Source organism: Malaclemys terrapin, chromosome 4 (assembly GCF_027887155.1).
Source record: "Malaclemys terrapin pileata isolate rMalTer1 chromosome 4, rMalTer1.hap1, whole genome shotgun sequence".
Lineage (NCBI taxonomy): Eukaryota > Metazoa > Chordata > Testudines > Emydidae > Malaclemys > Malaclemys terrapin.
In genome coordinates, this window is record NC_071508.1 from 85475521 (window position 1) to 85498883 (window position 23363).

General features: G+C 44.0%; 1 protein-coding gene across 3 annotated transcripts in view; it reads right to left on the minus strand.

The window, feature by feature from the left end:
• ACTN1 (actinin alpha 1) overlaps positions 1-23363 on the minus strand; it is a 133859-nt gene that overhangs the window by 26179 nt on the left and 84317 nt on the right. For all 3 annotated transcript variants that reach the window (XM_054025119.1, XM_054025118.1, XM_054025117.1), the window contains exons 4-9: positions 21671-21757; positions 20806-20893; positions 18374-18452; positions 9458-9539; positions 7244-7329; positions 1-93 (exon numbers count right to left, since the gene is read on the minus strand). In XM_054025119.1, the coding sequence (XP_053881094.1) occupies positions 1-93; positions 7244-7329; positions 9458-9539; positions 18374-18452; positions 20806-20893; positions 21671-21757 (515 nt within the window). The remainder of the gene's footprint in view (positions 94-7243; positions 7330-9457; positions 9540-18373; positions 18453-20805; positions 20894-21670; positions 21758-23363) is intronic.

The following is a 23363-nucleotide window of genomic DNA, read 5'->3' on the forward strand; positions in this document are numbered from 1 at the left end:
GTCACTGGCCAGCTTTTCATAGTCTTCCATGAGCTGTTCATTCTCCTGATTGACTGCCAACACCTTGCAGATACGATTGGCTGCTGTCTCCGCCTGTCAAACAGGAGACAAAACAGGAAGGGGAAAAAGTGTCAAAACACCATAATCCAAAACTTGTGGTTTAGCCTCCTGCTACGTACCTGTGGGAAGGGTAAAGTCTCCCATCACTGGCTCTAGCAGCCCATCTCTGGTCTGAAAGCATGTCCAGGAAACTTAGTTTTTTATTTGACTTTCTACCATAACTGATTTTTTCCCCCCCAGTAAACCATCTCTCTGCAATGCATTCAGCCTCCATGCTCAACTGATGCAGCAGTCTAGGCCTATCTGCTCTGGGACAATCAGAGTTCTGGGTCTTTTCTGAAATTATTCATATAAGCGGCCTAAGACATCCTCTCCACCCCACAAGCAGACGCTCAAAGTCACAACTCCAATATTTGATCTATGATGCCTGGGCACTACTATGGCAAGTGTCAAACTGGGGGAATCTTCCTTAAATGCTTTTAACCTTAAGAAAGTGCTGTTTATTTGTATTTGATCCTGACGCTGGACTCTGGGTGAGTCTTTACCTAATTTCTAAGAAAATACTTAAGTTTGTACTTTCCTTACCCTCAAAATCTATCTAACAATTGAGCTATCTTCTAGCCTGTCCTACAATATACAGTCTTTGATATCCTTTACGTGCAATTCCATCTCAAGGCATAGAAATATCTGATGGATGGAGAAACCTTTCCTTCCTTCCCCACCAGCTATTCAGACCTACATTTATCTGGATTTCCAGCTGAGAGTGAGCTCTCCTTCCATCTAACTGGGATTTGTTTCGTAATCTCTCTCCCTCCTTCCCCAAATCAAGTCTCTTGAGCAATGGGGTATCATCATTACAGTGGCTTTCTGCAGGGAGACTGGACATATTGAAACTTGGATCAAGGAATGGAAATCCCAACTGCAAACTAAGGTCTGAACAGTCTGCCCTGGAGTGCCACATTATTAGCAAGAGCACGTGCTTAACACTTGAAATATATACGAGGCTTGTTCTTGGGGCATTACTAGCCCATGTATCTGCACAGCTCCTGTGACCACGAAGGAGAGTTAGATCCGTCTCCAGAAGTGGACAGAGTCCTTGGAACAACATCTGCTGTGCAGACAACTTGAAGGGCCATTTTCTTTCTGGCCCAGATAGCAGTGCACTAGAGGCCATCATCATCATACTTATCGCCTCTTCTCACCGAAACCCTAAAGATACTATCACCATCCTACCTCCACAATGTGGGTATCTCCAGGTGGCTGAGGAAGCTGGGATAGGATTTCCTATAGAGGAAGTCAATCCCAACTCGTTACATCACTCACCGGTGGCCAACAGGAAACTGTTGTTGAGCAATGCAAGGAGTGAGTGCATATGGTGTCTCTACAGCTTTCACATTCTGTAAGTTACAGGGTGTTCTAGATCTGTAAGTGGAACTGACACCAAAAGTGGTTGTGTGCATGTGATTCTGGAGCAGTAAACAGCCCATCATTTAATGAGCTCATAACTGACACATTTAAACATACATCTATTTTTAAAAGGAATTTAATATTTGTTTATTCAGCCTCTGATGTCATTGGAGAAAAATCCTCTCATTATTGCGGCTGATGCGAGGTAGCAAGAATAGCAATAAAAATCATAAGCTCCAAAATGACGTACAAGTCGCACAGTCCCAAAGGAACTGGTGATCTTAGTCGTTGGGAAGAGGCTCAGTGTTCAGTCATCTCTCCCATAGCTAAACTAGGCCAGCTAGCGGGTATACAAATATTAGCTACATTAATAAGAACATGTAGAAATGGTCTTTAAAGGGGAAAGAGCCATTTAGGTAAAAAATATAAATGAAAAGTGCTCAGGACAGTTTAAAATGTCAGAAAGCATTCTCTTGTTTTGATTTTAACTTCCTCTTGGCAGGTACCAAAGGCTCATTTTTGCCATCCAGGTGGACTTTACAGAGAGGATATCAAGTGATATCTCAAAAAGACATACCCCGTGCCCCTACATCCAATGTGACTTGAGGGAGAGAGACGTCACCTCAAACTTTATAGGACCCAGGGCCAGGGTGGTGGGGATTTTTTTTTTTTTTGGGTTAATTTTCCAACCCTGTTATTCACATGTGGCTGTGGCAGCAGCCAACTAAGCAGTAGGGATTCCATTTTAAAGAGGTATATTTACATGTGTTTGATGGCAGATTTCCTCCAGTCCCCCCACATTTTGGGTGTCCAAACACAAAAATCCCCAATTGCCGATGTTTAGCTTGTTTGGAAGTCAGTCTCTCTCTCCCCTACACCAACCCCTGTTTCTCTGTGGCCCTGCCTACACTGGATTTCTCACTAAATCATCCTGTTACTACAAGTAACAGTAGGAGCATTACAGTAGACAAGGTGCTACAACTACTAGAGTTGCAGGCAATATGTTGTGCTGACCTGCTGTGATTAGGGTTAGACAACAGAATGTTCCATGTGATCTCCATTTGTAATCCCAACAATGCTCCCAGGAAAGGGGCAGCAGCAGAATGTTTAAGGAAAGGAGTGGAATGTAGATATAATTTACGTAATGTCTAGACGGCTCACCACATGTTCCTTTATTAAAGGAATGTTTATGGACAATTTGCTGCTCCTGAAAGGTTCTGGACTGACAGTCCCAAAGATTCTAGCCACAGAAGAGATACAACACAGGCAGTGGCACCATAAGCTTTGCCCACTTTATCTTGTCCATGTGTCTCAATCCTGGCCTTGAGGAGCTACCTCTCTAGGGATGAAAGGGGAGTGGTCTCCATGGCCCATTCGACCCTGGGTCTCCCTGCTGAGAATGTCAATAAAGCGATCTAAGACCCTAATGGTTTCTGTGATGTGGCCACCTGTCTATGACTAACACATGATCCCAAGAGCACCCCAGAACACTGCATACCAAACAAACACTTTATAAAATAGCAAGAAGTTATTCAGAAAATTTCACTGCAGAAGTCAAGTTTTACAATATATTAAAACATATTAAACCCAACCAGTAGTTAAACACCCATGCAGTTTAGTGTTGTGAAAGTTAGAAGCAGTTAGAAAATAAGCAAACCAACCAAAGCAAGTATACACACACATTTTTATATATAAATCATTTAAAGGAAAAGCAGCCATCCACATAAATGTCATGTCAGGCTGGGGCCCCTGTACCTTTAAAGACTCAGTATAAGGGAATGAAAGAAGCGGAAAGCTGATCATGTGACCTCCCCTTCAGGGCTGGTAGCAGTAATGAGAAATCTGAATGAAAAATGGAGCGACATCACAGTAAGTCACCTAATCAAGTAAGAGACAGCAGTGCTTAAAAACACTCCGTGCTCCTTGACCTAGTGAGAGTCATGCTCAGTAATCACTCTGTGTTAGCCCGGGATTTTAAATTCGTCACTCAACAACTGGAAAATGTAGGACTTGCCCTGGGAGAGCTTCAAAAAGGAGCAACACCCTATCCTCCAGTCATAGTTAAGTTCCTAGCAAATTGACAATTTAATCAATTTTCTTAATCCTCCCTATACGCCACTTAGACTACATGGGATTCAAACCTTAATAGCGAAGAAACAAATTCTCTGATTCTTACTCCAGTTACTTGGTTCAGACATTGTGGCAGTAGACAAGGTTTCTGTTTACAGTATCGATAGAAGCCCTGGCACCAGTACTAATTGCTAAAATGGGCACAGGAGCTGCTGCAAATATTTTCAAAGGATGGAGTGGGATGGGAGAAGAGAAGAACATAGGATTGAGGGGCAGCACCTTTAACTCCACCAGAAACTATCCAGTTCTTTCACCTTCTACCCACATTTGAGGTTTGCCATCAACCTAAACTGAAGAACTGTGTGTGGGGCAACTGGAAAATACTGGGGCTGGTGGTTAGTCTGGCATGGGCTCTGGGAGAATGGTCTTTATGGGAAAGCATCAGCTGGCTTGTATTCCACTTAGCCTGCTGTGAAGAGTTTCAAATAATTTACTAGCCAGGATCCTCATGGCAAAGCCGCCACCAAACCCATATATGTCAAGTAGGTGAACCTACTTCAGCACTGTCCAAATGGAGTATCACATTTGCAATTTACTAGGAACCAGAGCTGCACCTATTTTGCATAAAACAGAGCAGGTCCCAGCATGCAATGTTCCAGCTTGATTAAAAAAAAAATCTTATGGTTCAAACTAGCTCTTTACATGTGGAACCTGCAACCCGTGGGTAGCATCTTGGTATAAAAACTGATGCTGGCTACCATCAGCACTGATTTATATAAATTACATGTAGCCCTGAGGTGCTTAGTATGCTGCCAGCATGGCTCTCCCTTGGGAAAAATGTGGACTGTGCATCCTTTATAGAAAGCAGTTGTGAGAAAGAAGGGAAATTTGTGTCCTGTTTGTAACATGTTAATTAAGAGATGGGTCTAAGTCTCAAACTTTGGACCATATTTCCAAAGCCCCTGGTCTGAATCCCCTTGAGCTTGGAGGGGGAGGGGAGGAGGAGACTGCACACCTACACTTAACAGTACACTGAGCTTTCCTCCTATAAAAAGCGCTACTAGAAAATTGGCATTTTAGAAAACTGTTGCTTGGTAGGAGGCAGGGATCTCGGAGCTCGCTAATCAGTTCCTTTGGGGGAAGGCCCAGTGCCAGGCAAAGGGGCTTGGAATAAAAGCAGAGAAAGAACTAAAGAAAATATTGCAGAAGATAAAGAAGCTGACAGAAGGAGGAAGAAACAGCTGGTTTGGTGAAGGGAGGTGAATGAGTGGGAAGGAAAGAACAAAAGGGAGACGAGCCAGGAGAGGAGACATGGGTAAGAGAGGGGAAGTTCAGGTGGTTCAACAGAGACTGATTAGGGATGAAACTCGCAGCGGGAGCACTGTCTAGGGGTAGGAAATTATGGGCTACTTCCTCTTAGGTAGTTCACATATCGTTGGAAATTTGCCCAGGAAGAGGCCACTGACCCAGTGCGAGCTCAGTAGGGAGGGAATCTGGCAGCTGCAAAATGAGACCCTCAACAGTCCCATCTTAATCAGCTTTCAGACCAAGACTATGCTTGACAAGGTGGAAATTAAGCTTGTTGCTTTGAGATACACATCATCCAGTCAGGATTGATGGAGTCCAAAGGTCAATTTCTTCCTGTTAGCTTGGTCAGTGGGGTTGTGCCCACCCTGGACAGGAATCTTGTGTCCACCACATGGGAGTGGATGCAGAGAAGGCATAAAGGAAAGAGCTGAAGTATGTTTAAAGAACACTTTCTGAATCCATAGTTTCCTCATATTACTTCTTCAGCCAGGTTAAAGATCATACGTCCCAGAACAGCTATGTATGTAGTTAGACTGCTCAGTGCATGGAATTCCCTGCCTCTATGTTCATGGACCAAAGGTTTGGGATGTTTCTCAGACTTAACTGTTGGGGGGGCAGGGAAGAGAAAAGGGAGGGTTTTGTTAGGAGTAATGTCTCACCTTCTGCGCACCTGAGAAGGCGTGGTAGTAACATGAAACATAGGTCATAATGGCCTTCTCATCCGGCCTTAGCGGGCCTATAATATCTGTGCAAAGAAGGAAAAGAGGTTGAAAGGATAAAGTAAGAAGCAGAACATAGAATAAAATAAACAGTCATGGGTGGTGTGAGAGAGGGGGAGAAAACTTCCCATCATGCATTGCAGGACAGGCCAAATAGATTTCCATGCGGAGAGCTGGGAATTCGGATCAGAAAGTGACCAGCAGGGTTGGCTCTGTGGATCAAAGTGGTACCACCCCTTTCTCCTCCCAGCATCCAGTTCTTGTTCCTAGTCAACCTCCAAATTACATATTTTCACAGCCCCACAGTCAGTGGGCCTGACCCAGCCATGAGAATGAATAAAATTTATGTATTGCTTTAGCATTTTAAGAGTCTGCTCTTGAAAGGCTTGTGAGTCTTAAGTGGCCGGGCCATTGCAGAGATCAGACTGCCTTCTTACAGAGTATTTCCCACTCTGCTTCAGTGTGCACTGCATAATCCTATGGCACTGAAGCAGTTACAGTGTGTTTGATTTTTGAGGGAGATTTATCAGGTCTCACTTAGCAATATTTTCTTTAAGTAACTACACACCAGCAGGCAATTGCTTGGCAAAATACAGCGAGGACACACCTGTCCAACCTCCATACACAAGGGGGGGGAGGGGGACACAAGGGAGGAAAGAAAGGGAAAAGCAGGTGTCTCAGATGCAATATGTGATCCCCTCTATTTCAAGAGCCACAGCACCAGAGGGTTTGTCAAATAAACTCTTTAAAACCGAGCTGAATCTGGGCTGAGTTCACTGTGTAAAAGGAATAGGTGTTATGCTGAACTCTGCCAGGAGTGGTAGGTTCGTATTTGGGGTGATCCCTTCAGTGGCTCAGTTAGTCAAAGAAATACTTCCATAGATGCCTAAGGAGTAAGTGAAGAGAATCAGGAAGAATTAAGGCTTGCAACAGTGGTTGATTTACCAGGTCTAGTGAAGACCCGCTAAATTGACTGCAGATCACTCTCCTGTTGATTCCTGTACTCCACTGGATTGAGAAGAGTTGGAGGAGTCGACGGGAGAGCATCTCCCATCAACATCGTGTAGTGTGGACCCGGCGGTAAGTAGATCTAAGCTTAGATCGAATTTCCCCTGTAGTGTACACAAGGCCTTACAGATCCTGTAGCTCAGGTGTAGTGAATGTGTATAAGGGCGAGTGAATGTGTGCTCTTTCTGAAGCCTCCTGCCCAACCAAAATTCCCCACCCTCGCAAAAAAGTGGATCATCAGAAATAAACTCAGATAATGGTATGCTGTAGTGTCTGAGCAAGCTTGGTGGCCTACCTTGGTGGCCTACACATCCCAACAGTGTGTTAAAGATTTAGGTTTGATTTCCAATTCTAGTCCTACTGGTATGACAGGAGCTGGTGCTCAGCTAGTTGAGAGGGAATCTTGATGGCAGAGCTCCCAGTACCACAGGATTAATGCGCACTCGGCAGCCCTGTAGCTTTACTGTACACTGACTGTAGGGATATGCTCTCCCAATCCCTGCCCCCCAAAATATTATGTTTGGGACACCACTTTGAACCAACAGCCAACTCTACCAAAAATAATATAAAGATGCCCGTAGCTAGAGAGGAGAGAGAGAAAGAAAAAAGGTTTGGACATTAGCAACAGGACCAGGTGCGCTGTGTGGAGGGAGCTTGGAATCCTGCGATACCTTCTGGGCTCCTGAGAAGGCGTGGTAGAAGCTAGAAACATAGGTCATGATGGCTTTCTCGTCAGGGCGGGCAGTTCCAACAATGTCTGTCAAAAAAAACCTGAAGTTAAGAGCATATCGACTGATGGGAGAAGAGCAAGGGAGGAGAGCCAGAATGGTCCAGGACACCTGGTGTGGGGCACGTACATATCACAGGAAAGTCCTACTCTGCACACTCTTTGCGCAGGACTCCCTGACCCTCCCCAGCAACCCTTTCCTCACCAACAAAACTCCCAAGAGGAGGTGTAATCTAGCCTCTGGCAAACCTAATGGGATTGCAGTACATTTCGTGTTGGAACATTTCATCCCTCTCTAGAAGGATCCAGCCAAGGCAGAGCTGTCAATTGAATCAGTGGGATGAACCCAACAAAGCACCAATAGGCTGTTGTTGTGTTTATAGTTTTAGCATAATTCAACTCCTACATCCCCTAAAAGTTCTTGAGGTGAGTTTTTTCCTGCCCCTCAAACCACACCAACATATGGATGGCCTGATTTTCCAAAGGTGCCAAGTGCTCCAAGTCCCATTGCTGTCGGTGGGACCTCACACCTCTGAAGATCAGGCCATCGGTATTTACACTGCAGAAGTACACACTTGTTCTATTCCTTTAGGAAGGAGAGCCGCTCTGACAAAACAGGAGAAATCCTGCATGGCCTTAACCATCTGTTTCTATCATTCCCAAAACTAGATTCAGTTATTTCTGGGGCAGATTTCTCTGGGAGCACCTGGACAAGACAGTCTTATAAAATCCAGCCCAGAAACATGGCGATTCCTTGGGATCACAACAATGAGTAGCGGGCAAGGGCGGGAGGAATCATGACTGGTTACTGGGGCTGGAAACCCTGCATCAAAAAAGTGTGCAAAGTAAATTGCTAGTTGTCCAAATGCTAGTTAACCAAGTTTTAATTGTGTGTATCCCCACCACCGAGATGTATTATTTCACAGGTCTTCACTTCCCAAACCAAGCCTGGAACATAGCCTCCCTCTTCAGAGTCAGCTGTCCTGGGGCAAACAGCCACTATACAAATGAAGACCTGGCCAGCAGTCTGAAGTGCAAACGAGAGAGTTGGAGCCTTCCAAACTGGACCCTACATGTTTCTAAAAGGTAATCCCTGCTGCCCCAAATGCCTTCAGATCACCAGTTACTTTCTATAAGAGGCACTTCTGAAAAAGTGGATCCCTCCCTTTGCTTCCAGAACTGGTCAGTGCTGTATTCTCATGCCTAATATTACTGAGCAGTTCAGAGGGAAGCAGTTTACAGTACCAGACATGGTAAGAGTGGGTTGGAGAAATCTAGAGAAAACTGGCAGAGTTGTTCTTGCCAAGTTTGTTCTCCACACCCTCCTCTAATCCTCAGCAAATGGCTTCATTTAAATGGCAGCGACCAACTACACCAAAAAAGGGTCAAGGATACGAATCCTGGATCGAGGGAAGAGTATGTTCTGCACTGGACTCTCTCTTGAACCACTAAATCTAGATCTTGAAAGGATATGGGGAAACCAAGATCTTAGGTAAATTTTAGATTCATGGCAAGAGAATTGAAACCTTTACACAAGGTTGTAATGACAGTGCAGGCTTCTGACTATAGAGGTGACAAATTGGAATTAGGTACAAGCAAACTCTTGTAGTCAGGAGTCTGGTCTGTGGGAACTGAAGACTAGATCCAACCCAAATTGGAGCCTTTACTGTAATTAATAGGGAGCTATAGGCCAGAGATGGGATGCCAACATGTGTCAAGAACAGTACGATGGGGACAATGATACCATGACAATATTTAGGAAATAACTGAAGTTGGTCTGTTTTGATGTTTTCTCCCCTTCATTATATGTAGGGCCACCACATAATGTGCTGTTGGTTCACAATTCAGTTTGGTGTCCAATATGGAGCTCCACCCCAGTCAGATAGATGTATCCAAGTATTAAGTGTCTGACCACTGTATCAGCCCCAGGTTAAAAACTACAGAGCAGACATGGGAGAATGAGGGTACCGGAGGAAGAGAGAAACAGAACAAGAGATTCATTTTTCTTTTGTAACCTTTATTCTATTTGTTTGGGGTGTGGTGATGGAGGGGGCATTCAAGATTAGGAAAATCTGAAACAATACATGTCCATCTAGAAGAGGTAAGGAATCTCTTGGAAAAAAACAAAATTAAAAACAAAAATTGGATTCTACTTTACCTTCTGCATCCAACATCTTGGGGATGTCCAGATACTTCTCAGCCACGTCGAAGGCTGTGTTTAGGTTAGTAAGAGGATCATCCTAGGAAAGGAAGAGCCAGAGTGTTAGCATCAAACTGCAACAAGAGGAACAATATTTCTCTGAAACCAGAGACCATCATTGTTTGATTTGCTTCAGATAACTCAGTTGGATTGACAGAAATACATACATGAAACCACTGACGCAGCAGGCACCACAACAGATTAAATAAATGGGTTCATTTTAAAAGCAGTGCCTGGGGACTCAGTCATGTGACCAGGGCCGGCTCTAACTTTTTTGCCGCCCCAAGCAAAAAAACAACAACAAAAGAGTGCTGCCTTCCATAGCGTTGCCATAACACACCCCCTCAGCACCGTGCTACCATACAGCCCCCCTCCACTGCGCCGCCGAACCCCCCCCACCAAACTCCCCCAGCGCTGCGCCGCCGAACCCCCCCAGCCCCCTGCGGAGCGACGCCGAAATGCCAGCCCCCCGCGGAGCGCCGAACCCCCTCGCTGAACCCCCCAGACCCCGCAAAGTGCCGCCAAAGCCCCCCAGCGGAGCACTGCTGAACCCCCCCCACCGGAGCGCCGCCGAACCCCCCCCCGAATCCCCCAGCCCCCCACTGAACACTCCCCCCACCCCCACCCCGCCGCCAACCCCCCCCGCCTCCACACACACCTCCCGCCAAGCGCTGCTAAACACCATCACCGCCGAGCCGCACCGCCACACCGCCCCCCCCAAAGCGCCACTGCCGAATCCCCCCCCCAGCTGCCAAAACAAAAACAACCCCCCGCAGCGCTGCCCGACCAACCCCCCCCACCAAACAAAAAACCTTGAGCGCCCCCCGCCACTCCAAGATTGGCCACCCCTTACCAGGTGCCGCCCCAAGCACGTGCTTGGTCGGCTAGTGCCTGGAGCCGGCCCTGCATGCGACTGATGGCATTAACAGGAATCACAAGCGTATGCATTTGATTGGTTAGGAGTCAACTTTGCAAACAGATTTAACAAAAGCATCTAAAGAGTGTGGGGATTCCTAGCTTTTAAGGCCAGAAGAGACCATTATGATCATCTAGTCTCACCTCCTGCCGGTCATAAAATTCCACCCAATAACTCCTGCATCAAGCCCATAGCTTCTGCTTGATTTAGAGCAGGGGTTCTCATACTGGGGATCGTGAGGTTATTACGTGGGGATCGTGAGCTGTCAGCCTCCAAACCCTGCTTTGCCTCCAGCATTTACAATAGTGTTAAATATTTTAAAAAGTGTTTTTAATTTATAAGGGAGACTGCACTCAGAGGCATGCTTTGTGAAAGGGGTCACCAATACAATGTTTGAGAACCACTGAGTTAGAACATATATTTTAGAAAGACACTCAATCTTGATATAAAGATGCAACAATAGGAAAAGTTATGCATACCTCACAGCCTAATTAAAAGGCTCTAATTTGCCCTACTATAGATGTAATGTCATATTGATAGTAACCGTGGTATTTTACATTTATACAGCACTTTTTACCCCCAAAAAAATTCAAAATGCTTCACCAACTATTTACATCTAGCAACACTATGATGGCAGCTACCTCTGGGCTTGAGTACGGTTACCAACTGGTGTACAGTTCATTGCACACAGTTGAGTGGGAAGAAAAAGCAGTTTCCCAGGACACCTGGAACAAATCCCTACTCTACAAGATCTTTTTTTGTTTTTTAGTAAAGATCCTGTCTTTTGTATGCATATTAAACCTCCATCCAAGAGATCCCTACTTACCAGACACTACGTAGCCCTTGAAAACATAGAGCATATTTTTATTAATTTCTATTATACCTATTGCCAGGGCAAAAATGCACTTCAGTTACAGAGCTTAAAAGGTAGTCAGTCAAATCCTAAAGAAAGTAAGTGTGCCTTGACCATACCATGACGATAACTAGACTTTAAAGGACCAAACAAGGGGCTAGAATTCCAAAGGCAGGAATCATCAAAAAAGAAAGCCCTGTGAGAAATCATTAAGTGTTCAAATATTAGTACCAATAATCTAGTGCCTCCCAACCAGTCTGAGAACTCTCGGACTCCACACTATTCAGCTTTGCATCGAACACCTATGGAAATGAGATTTAGTTTTATTCTATGAAAATATCGCAATAGCCGAAACCTGTCACAATCATGGTGGTTATGCTCCCAAAAATCATTCCATTTGTATGAAATAAGCTGCCAAAGAGATCAACTTTTATGTTGTTGGCACTGGAACCAGTGGCTTCTATTGGTGGAGAGTCTATATGGCAGTTGGTAGTGTTTAACTAGCACATACTCTAACAGGTTTTCAGGATAGTGTGAAGACTCTCTCTCAGCATATTCTCATCAATACAAGAGTGGTGTAGCCCTGACTCTCCCCAGTGCTAGGAGATAAACTGCATGGAATTTCTTCATCCTTCACATTTGGCTTTTCTGTGCCCCTTAACTCCCACTCTTAAGGATCGAGTCCTCCATCGTGTAACCATGGCCTACATTGTTCGTTTCTAGATGTATATGTTTTCATTTAGTTGTATTAAAACATGTATTGTTTGCTTGTGCCCCAGCTTACTAAGCAATCTAGATCACTCTGTATAACTGACTTAGCCTCTTCTTTATTTACCACTCCCCCAGTTTGGGTGTCATCTGCAAACTTTATCAGTGAAACGGACACACACAGAGACGCTGGCAAAAATACTCTATTGGCAATACATTCAACATCTAAAAAGGAGTGCATCACAATTAACAATAAGCATTTCAATCTCTAACTCCTATACATTCAGATACGCAGAGCCAAGAAGGCCATCTGTAATAGCACATCTGGAGAATCCCAGTACTGAACACAGTCTAAGTATCAGTGTAGACCAAACCAAAATGCATTCAGTGCCATTTCAAAAAGTGTGAAGATCTGGTGGAACATGCTACTACTGGTCACTTTTTCTATGCTGGTTTTAAAGTGCCTTGTCTACATTTGCAGATAATGATTTTCAGCACCAGATGAGGAGGAGCAAGGGAGGCCAGTTGCAGTGCTGTTTTTTGTTGTAGACAACCACTGCCAGCAATAGGTCATTTTCTAGTGTTGCTAGACTACAGAGATGCAGTCTGCGCATTTCCCTGGTATTTCCTGCCTGCTACAAGTTAGAGAGATTTCTTCCTCCTGCTTCCATAACACTTGGGTCCCTGCCTAAAATAAAAAAGTGACATTTGGCTGACAAAATGTGACAACCCTAAGCTCCCCTCCTCCTCCCCGCCACTGCCAAAAAAAACAAATCTCCCCCCAAGCAAGGCTGAAAACAGTTTGTCCATTAATCTAAATGGGATGTGTCTACATTAAGTGAGGAAACCATTGTATGGACACAGCTGGCATGAAACTGATGGCTGTCACATTTGTCATTATGAGAGCCGTAGCCACAAATAATCAATGCTGCTCAATGGCACCTTTTTGCTTTGTCCAGACACCGTACACTCATAACTGTGATTGTATCAGTGCTTTTAGATTGCAGGCAGCCACAAAGCACTGCATTGTGGGATGGAGTTAAGAGGACTGGACACAACAATTCGCATGCAACATTCTTGTTTCCAGTCTGCACTGGGGAGAAACCATGATAAGCCATGCCTGTTCAGCCAGTGCTTCACTAAAGACCTCACCTCAGGGATTGGGACCAGCTAGTAAGTCAGTGCTTGTAAAACACTTACATCAGCTACTGTCTGTTGATACACAGTGTTTCATGAATTTGGCAAACTCCAAACAACATTTATAGCAGCATTCCTTTACCGTATGAAGGCAGAGCCTTAGACCCATTGCTTGAGAGAGAAAAAAGTAAAGGCCTTTCATGCATTAAACTACATTAAATTCTCAGCCAGACTGTTGCATGAAAAAGCATGAGAATTCAGAAATCCAAAGTGCTGGCTCCATCACGAACTTGTCCCCTAGCCCACATGGCATTTCCATTACTATTCAGAAACACCACATACATTAAGCAGCACCATGTACGCTAACAGTCTAATTTCTCAGTCATAAGTGATCATTAAACAGTTTGGCATTTAAATGGCCTTGTAATACAAAAACCAGCACTGATACACTTCACTGTAGACCCGTTTGAGCATGTGTTTTGTAGAGTGGTCAGACTCAGCAACACCTCCTTCAGGAAAAGGAGGAGCGAAATATTAAGTCAAACTCATTTGCATATCAGACAGCATCTACACCCTTCCAACACCAAAGAGGGAGAGGAATCTAGGCCTGGCACAGGAGGTGTACAGCTTAGCGTAATGGAACCTAGTTAACAAGAAATTTTTGGCTGAAAATCAGGAAGTGTTTCCTGAAGGGAAGATCTACTATGTAGAAGTTCTCCCAGAGGAAGCACTGGAAGCCCTGTTTGGTGCGAAACTGAACACAAAGCGAGACAAGTCCGTACATATATAAATTTTGTAGGTAACAAAAATGCAAGATTCAGTGGCCTATTAGGGAACGAAGCTGATGACCACGCCACTGCAAGCAAACAACCTAGTGTTTGACAAAGACTAGCTCATGGATGAACAGGGGAGCTAAACCTGAGCAAAACTCAGACTGTGTGAGCTGGCAAAGAGAAATGCTTTGAGAAATGTATAGCAATGGTGCAGTCTTCTGTTGGAAGATGCATAATTAGTCAAGTCAGTCCAGTTTAGGAGTGCCCCTGTATTCCATGCTTACATTAGTTCTCATACAGCACCGGAGATGAGCAGTGCACTACCCAATCTCTGGCTAGCTAGGAGACTGTCCCCTCCTAGACAAGTGGTGATGACCTGGCTTCAGTAATACAAACCTGTGATACCTCTTGACTGGGCTACAGCAATGCAGTCTACCTGCACGTTCCTCAGGAGCTACAAGACACAGCAGCACATCTCCACATCAACAGCGGTCATCGTGAGCACATCATACCTGTCCTTCACTCGCTACACTGGCTCCCTGTACTCTCACATCAAAATGCTCAACAATCCAGTCCTCTTGTACCTGAATGATTGCCTAAAGATCCAGGAAGAGGACTATGGTCAACAAGTCCACCTCTCAGGAACAACAGAGCCATCTACTGCAAAGGGGAAGCTCATTCATGCAGGAGACAGAGCTGTCTTATATGCCAGTCCAAGACTGTGGAATGAACTCCCACAGATTCTAAGAACCACCTCTAAACCTCACCATTCTCCATTCCAAACACAACATGCACCTCTTCAACCTCACCTTCACTAATATAACCACACACATAGCACCGCAGACATATTGTTATTTTAAATCCAAATGCAACAGATTTCCCGTAGATAGAGAAAAACAAGGAAAGAACTAATATGTGACAGATATTAGTCATGTGGTTTAACACAGCACTCATATGCCACAGCGACAGGTGTGATGGGAGAACCTGGATAGACTGGCACAGAATGAAAGCCGAGACTTCTCTTTCTCTAACATCTCCAATTCCTTCTAGGGCTGTGCACCCCAAAGAACACACAAGACTGATGTTTAAAGGGGTAAGGCCCAGCAGAAGCACCTTGACACCAAATTGCCTCAGATGAGCTTTAAGGTAGATGAGGGAAGAAGAGAGGAACAGCTTGCTAGAGTCTGTCTGAGCCAACATTAAAGAAAGCTGTATTTTACTTGTAAGATTCCACTATTTAAACTGTGATCGTTGGTAAACCTGGCCAGAATAAAAACTATCTTGTGCACTCTGCTTTTGCTGACTGGAGACATTCATGTTAGATTCTCCCACAGTTCCGCCTCCCTCCCTACAACCCTGACTCACACACTCAGAGATGTCTCTCCTCCTCCAGTAAGCTTGAAGTCCCCATATCACAAGATGTTACCATGGTAATTATTGCAGTGTCACCAATACAAAAATTCCTCTATCAACCAGCAATCAGGAAGGAGGTGGGAGTGGAGAGACAGAGCACTTACTGTATCTGTCAGAGCTGCAGAAGCCGAAAGAAATCCAATTAGTATGACTTATGTTTTCAGGAGTTGTCTTAAACAAATTAGGAAGCATCCAACGTGGCAATATGAAGCTTATACTGGCCAAGTTTATGTACTGCTTACAGTACTAGAGGAGTGATTATGCCATCATTCAATCTTCATGCTGAATGAAGAGATCAGAAATGTGGTTTGCAATTAGGCTAAAGATAGGGGAGAGATGGGGGAAGGGAAAACCCAACTCCCGTTCTGACAAACTGCCCCATGCCAGTGTGCCAAGAGAATTCACCCCAACCTCTTCCCTATCATTAACTAGAGCCCTGAAGAGCAATCACTTGTCCAAAACAGGTAGCTGCAATATCAAGTAGTTGCTGCCATCCAAGCCTATTAAGGCTCAGGTGTGTTCCAGAACTGCTGAGCCCTTTTGCAGCTTTTAGTGAAGCAGCTCAATAGGACATCAGGTGTCAACATTTCATTACAAAGATGGCAGTTTTTCCTGCTGCCTCTTAAGCCCATTATAATACTAGTCTGAGCTTCACTGAAAGTGCGCAATCCCCAGTTTATCTCAAAGATTCCTTTATGTGGACAATTGTCTCCCCCTTCAGCCATATCTGTACAGAACATGCCCAATTCCCTTCATTTCATCTACAATGATAAACTGTGTCTTTTATTCTGCTACCCTCCTCCTCACTGATCCAAAAGCTCTAGCAGGAATGAAGCAGTACCAGGGGAAAGACTCCAAACTCTGGGAGGAAACAGCAGTCTCCAGGGGGCAGGTGGAGAAAACTAAGTGAGATGAACTGAAGAGACAAAAGGCAAGGATCTGAGGAGGGAGAAATGGCTTTGCCGAGACTAGGATTTAAAAAGAGCCATGTTAGCAACATCCTAGATGATATGGTGTAAAAGTGTAGCGTGGAGAAGGCCCCCTGCTGCCTTCAACATGAGCTAAACTGGTAGAGTTGGAGCGAGGCTGCCTGCTACACTCTCCCTAGGCTTTAGCTCAACCAGTTCAGCGTGTGTTAAAGACAGTGTCCCTCAGCCAACCCCTTTGCTGTAGACAACATGCTAACGGGACACCTTTAAATCCTAGTCTAGGCAAAGCCAAAAAGAGCAAGGGGAAGAGGCAAAGGAACAATGGTGGTGAGAAAAATGCACAGGAAAGGAAAAACAACCATGGGAAAGAGGACAGGAAGCAGTAGAAAAGGTCTGATGAGTTTCTCTCATTAGAAGGTTTCTCTTTAACCTTCTTCAAGAAGGGCAGAAGACGAGGGAGGAGCAGGGGTTGTCAAACCCTCCCCAGACCAAGTTCTTGCCCACCACGTGGACAGGACAACCACTCATTTTTATTCTGAAAAGCTGTCAGGCTGCGTGAGCAGACAAATTTCCTTTCCCTTTCCTCACAGCAGGGTGATTTGGCTTTTGTTTCTAGTAGGGGAACTCTGTGGTTTCCCTGCTGGATTTTTCATTTTCAAAGGCCCATTGTTTAGCTGCCTTATTTTTCCAATAGGAAAAAAAAAAATGAAAACGTGGTTGACTTTAACCTGTTTTCTTTTGTTGCTGCTGTTTGTGTAAACAGATGGGGTCCAGCTCCACTGTTTATTCATCAAGTGCTGATCCCAAGACGCTAAAACTGATAGAAAACACAATTGACTGCTCTGCAAGACAGTGAACACCTCGGAAGTTATTGATTCTATGGAGTATTAGGCATTGTGCAGTTAGCGTCTCACACAGACAGCTGATTTAATTAACTCTTTTGCACTCTACTTATTTGCACACTGGTCCCATCCACTTGCCCCCACCATTGCAAGAACCGAGATCCATTAGCAATGGGGTTCTATGCTTATATCATCAATGATTTCTAGATCTAACACGCTCGGTTTCCAAGTATCACAAATTCTTGCCCTCAGCGACACCTGTGCAGTGTCTTTTCCTTCAATGAGTTAGCACAGGTGTAAGTAACTGGAACTACACCTCTACCCCGATATAACACTGTCCTCGAGAGCCAAAAAATCTTACCACATTATAGGTGAAACAGTGTTATATTGAACTTGCTTTGATCCGCCGGAGCGCGCAGCCCCGCCCCCCCGGAGCACTACTTTACCGCGTTATATCCGAATTCGTGTTATAACGGGTCGCGTTATATTGGGTAGAGGTGTAGTAGACTGGTCTGATGACAATGCGGAAGCAGGAATAGAATCCAGCTCACGCTTTCATACTGCACTGGCTCAGGAGAGCTAACAGGTATATAAAACAATAAACACTCTTTAGGCACCAAGTCATCCGATCTGCCTCCAATATACCAGGGAGCTGATCTTTTGAGCAGGAAGATCCCATTTTCATCGAATAGGTTTTCAAAGTAGAATCAAACTTTCCTATAAACACTTTTCAGTTGCTGAATGCGCCAATCCAAGTGCTAGGAAGAGCCCAACACTACAGCAAAGATGACTTACCACTAAGGAGGCAGCTCATTACAAGGCTTCAAGGGATGGCAAAGAATGCATATATGCCTGTCTCACTCTAGTTCTGTGAAAAGGTACCTCATAGCCAGGTAACCTGCCCCATCCTTTTTGCTCCAGACCTAACATTGACTTGACTGGCTAGTTCATGTAATTGGCACACAAGGCTAGCATAAAAGAATTGGCATAACTGAGTTAACAAATTTTGCTACATTGGGCCTGGGCAAACGTGATCCATACTTCCTACAGACCACAGCCACCTCTTATCTGCCAATAAATCATTGTGAAAACAGGGAATGGCAGGTAGGCAATTCATAAAGCTTTTTTCAGTGACGCTGAATTTATTGATCTTTTCCCCTCTTTCCTCCTTTAGGCAAGATATGTTCAGCTTCAGTTGCAAATGTAAGTTTTCCTCCTGGTTTGTCAAGCTAACTCAAGTCCCTCTTAATTTCAACAAACCCAGGGTATCTGCTCCTTAACTTAAATCAAATTAAGCTAGTACCTTTCGCAGCTTCCCATAGTCGATGAGCTCTGGGCGATGTCTGTGAATCAAGGCACAGAAGCCAAGGCCATCCTTCCAGCTGCGAAAGAGATGGAAGACAGCACAATTAGCAGTGTTCAATCAGGAAGACACATGGAGGGGCATGACAGGTGGGGGCAAAACTCTGGGAGCCTAGATCTTTACTTTTGGGCTCATTAGCTTATAGCAACTTCTGTAAGTACTCAACTGGGGAGAAGGCTCTCCTCTGCTTTAGACCCCCATCCTGCTCTCACTGAAGTCAGTGGCCAAAACTCCCACTGACTTGGTGTAGGACCAGGTTCTTAGTGCTGCCGCCTCCCTAATGCCAATTCTCACTCACCACAGAACTTTCATTGTTAAATAGTGCCCAGGCACTCAAGGGCAGACGCAGAGCTTAGGGATGAAAAACGTCTTCATATGCAAACCAAAGATCTTCTAGGAGAGGATAGTTCAAGAATGAGGGGGAGCAATCGCTATTGGCTATGATCAGCACTATGTTTGCCCTCCCTCATCTCTGCACCTCCCCCCCCGGATCCTCGGCACAGAATCCAAAGATGGTGGGAGAAGGGAGGACAAAAACTAGACCAATAGCAGGGTGGATAAAAATGGGATTTTTATTGTATTACTTAAATTATTAAAAAAAAATCTTAAAAATAAACCCGTTTAAAATGAAATCTCAATTTAATACAAAATATGTTAAGGTCTAAATTTATTATAATCTCTTGAAACATTTAAATAAAAAATAAATATGCTGAATCCATGAGCCTCTATCAAAAACTTTGGGTAAAGGCTGCTTTTCTATACAAGGAAAGAATTCCGGGGGGGGGGGGGGGGGGAACATCCAACTTTTGAGGTCAAGCGTTGTAAATATGGCACAATAGCTCATGTACTATATTAATCCTTGATCCTGTGGGGGTCCTGGGGCTGTGCTACTGGGTGTCAGAGACTGACAAAGTCATCATAGGCATTGGGACCCAGCCTCTGACTCCAGGAGACACCATCATCTACCTCATCAGGATCACTCACTGAGCCCCCCTGGGTGGTCTCATACTCCTATTTTATAGCTTCTCCCTTCCTGAGCTCTGATTGGCTCAGTTCTCAAAATTATGTATATTTTTATAACTCCTCCCATCATTCACCATTTTCTAACATGCTAACAATGTACAATTAATATGAATCTGAAAATATCTAAGTTGTATAATTGCTTAAATAAATGTATACCAACAGTGTACCCTACTACGTAGCAAAAAGATGTACTCAATCTAGTGTGAAGGTTCAGTTTAGCTGTAAATCAAAACATTTTAATAGTTATATCAACCAATGATAATTCATCTTTCTTTAAAAACAAAACAAAACTGAAGTACAAATGGAAAAGTTAATTAACACTGATTTTTAAATTAAGGTTTCCCACTTGAGGATTTAAATCAATTCACCCTGATCGGTGTAATGTCAGATTAACACAAAAGATTATCTATATTTTGCCTTTGGAGAGGGATGGGCTTTTATTTAGTAGAACTCAAAAGGTGAAGGAAAAGGGAAAAAAACAAAACAAACAACACTGGCAATCCTAGTCAATTTCTCCTCCTCCCCAGTTCAACTATGACAGGATCATTCCACACAGTTATCCTTTTTGTAAGGATTTGTTTAACCTAACTTTATACCCCTCCTCCCCCCACTAGCAGGGTTTCTCCCTCCTCCTTCCATGGTAATACTTGCATAGCTTAAAAGATCCCAAACTTAGACCACGTCTACACTAGAAAAGGTTTGCTGGGGTAGCTCTGCCAGGAAACCCTCCTAATACAGACTCAGCTTATACTAGCAAAAAAGTGCTTTTGCTGGTATAGCTTAAACAGGCTCCCCAAGCAAAGTGAGCAGTAACGGCAAAATCTCTCTTATACCAGTATAACTTCGCCTACGCGAGTGCTTTTGCCAGTACAGAAATGTTATTTAAGAAACAAACAAAATAAAAAAAAAAAACAAAAAAATCACCTCCCTAACCAACATTACTATATAGATACAAGTTTCTAATATAGACACAAGCTTAGGAAATTTATCCTAAAACTTTTTGTAGCTTCACTCAGGGGAAGTACCATTTCTTAATCAGCCTACAAACACCGACAATGTCTTCAGTGGGCCTAACACTCCAAAGTATTTGACAAAGGCAGCATTTTTGGTTGGAGAAAGGGACTGGGAAGCAGAGAAACTGGGTCCTGTTGTGGGTTTTGCCACTGATTTGCTGTGGGACACCGGGCAAGTCAGTAGATGCTACTTTTCACCTACATAATATCAGAACTAGTCTCAGAACTTCCTAGATATTTATGCCAGATGCTGAATAGTGTTAAGAGCCCTATGAACATACGAGGATCAGAAAGCCAAATACTATAAACAATTTTTTTTTTAAATAAATAAGTTACCTGATATGGAAATTCTGGATGTTCACATTTTTGTAGGGAGCTGTCTTCCTCTGACACCATAACAAAAGCCCTTCCTTAGCAGATGTCTCTAGAGAGAAAGCAAAGACACACACGGATTAACCTATTTTTTCCTGGAATTTTCTGATCCCTTGCATAGGCTGTAGAACAGTATTTCCAATTCATTCTGACCCAGTGTCTTTGTTAGAAACAGCAGTGAGGCGCTCTGGGAGGTGGTGGAATCTCCTTCCTTAGAGGTTTTTAAGGTCAGGCTTGACAAAGCCCTGACTGGGATGATTCAGTTGGGAATTGGTCCTGCTTTGAGCAGGGGGTTGGACTAGATGACCTCCCGAGGTCCCTTCCAACCCTGATATTCTATGATTCTCATTTAACTTCCTTCTTCTAGGGATGAATCTCTTATGTAGGTTTCTGATTTGTTACCATTATTTCTCTCAGGGTAGGTCTACATGGCATTTTGGAGTTAGCTGCCTAGTCCGGGTCGACATTTCCATGCAACACCATAGATCAGCCAGCAGGAAATGTCCTAGAGTTCAAGACCCACTGCACATTGCCAGGTTTCACCTTTGCCCCTTTCCTTCCCCACTCCTTTCAAATACACTCCAAGGATCAAGATATGAAGACTTCTCCCAGAATATCCATATCGAGCCATGAACTGGCCATCAAGGGTGGTCAGAGTTCAGGGCAGCTTGGATCTCAGGCCCCATTGGGTCATCCAGGATATGTCCTCTGCTGATTCAGTTCCCGTTTCAGGGGTATCTCCTTTGTGGCAAGGAACACAGCTACCTGCCCCCCAACCAAAGCCACCTTCACTTGTTCTTGAACAGCAGATGGAGGCTCTGAGATTTACCTTCTACAGAGATATCCTGAATGGCAAAGCGAAGGATGATGGTCCAGATCATTCCAAGGGTCATTTTAACATTTCCATCCACAATTTCTGCAGGAAAAAACAAAATCATTATGTCGTGTGCGCAAACACCAGTGGAAGCCTGACCAAGGAAACATGGGGAGCTTTATCTTTGAAGGATCTGAGAGCTGGACTTCCATCTGATGAACGTTTCCAGCAGGGTAAGGTTCTCAAGTTAAATTTATACTGCCCGGCAGGCTCTCCCCAACCTCTACAGCTGTGCCAATGCACCACAGTCTTGACCTGCAGCACCCACTGGTATGTTATGTGTGAGCTCTGCACAGCTCCATTGATATATCTCAATCCTTCTACTGAGTCTTTAAGTAGAGGCTGACAGTATAACGGCCTATCTACATGGGAAAGTTATATCGGTATCTGGTAAGGAGTGGATTCAAATGGCTATAGCTATACTGGTGTAACTTCCCAAGTGGACACTCTTATTTCAGTATAAGAATACCTTTTTCTGGTTTCGCTTATGTCATTTAGAGCTTGGTCTACACTACAAAGTTTAGCCACCACAGCTATGCTGACTTGGAGCCTGGTCCAAAAATCCCCCTTGCTGACATAGCTATGTCAGCAAAAGCCACAGTGTAAATACAACTATGTTGACAGGAAAGCGCCTTTGTCAGCACAGCTAATGTCATTTGAGGAGCTGAAAGCTAGCAGAACTCTTTTGGCCAACATATACATTGCATCTCCACTAAGGGGCTTTGCTAGCATAGCTATACTGACCAGGGCTCTAGAGTAGACAAGCCTTTAGAATCTGTTTAAGCTCAACTGAAGAAGTTTGTCTTAAAAGTTACTCATATCCCAGAACAAGAGTGGCCACGCAGGGGAGTTACACACCTGATAGAACTACTGCAGTTTAAAATATCAGTATAATTATACCAATGTAACTGGTGAATCTTTCCTGTGTAACTAAACCCTAAGAGCTAGTGTTGTGGTGTGGACAAATACCCACCAAGATTACAAATGAAACATGGCTGGTTCCTGGGTAAGTGCAGGTCTTCAGACTGCATCCATGTAGGGCTACTTTCAGATATATAATTGCCAAAATGCATCAACAGCATGTCACCATCAAAGCGCATACATCTCAGCTGAAGATGCAGCAAAAGGCACATATCCTCCACTCAAGCAGAATATTAACTTAAGATGTGAAACAGATTGTACTTTATTGCTCACTGGACCCTTTTGCAATGCAAATCAGCAACTGATAGACAACTCATGGGCTTTAGAAACAGACCCCATGCATGCGTGAGACATAATAAGTTTAGAATTTGGGATATAAGTTCTGGAGAGTAACAGCCGGTTCAGAAAGGGTTTGCAATTGCTTGTGGATTAGTGCCAAATAATACAAATGACGTACCAAATAGCTGTTTCTAATGCTCTGACCCTTGACAGGTAAAAAGATTCCATACAGTTTAAGAGGAAAACATTGTCAACGTTTTAAAAAAGCCACTTTAGGATACGTAGCCTCTGTCACTAGTACTAGAGATTACAAAACTGAAAGAATCACATATAATGTATGCCACCAACTATTTTTGGACAATGAAACTAAACTAGTCTGTTTCTCTTTTTTTGTTCTACTGCTATTTCCTGCATTGCATGGGAAATGTTTGAGAGACAATCAACTTTA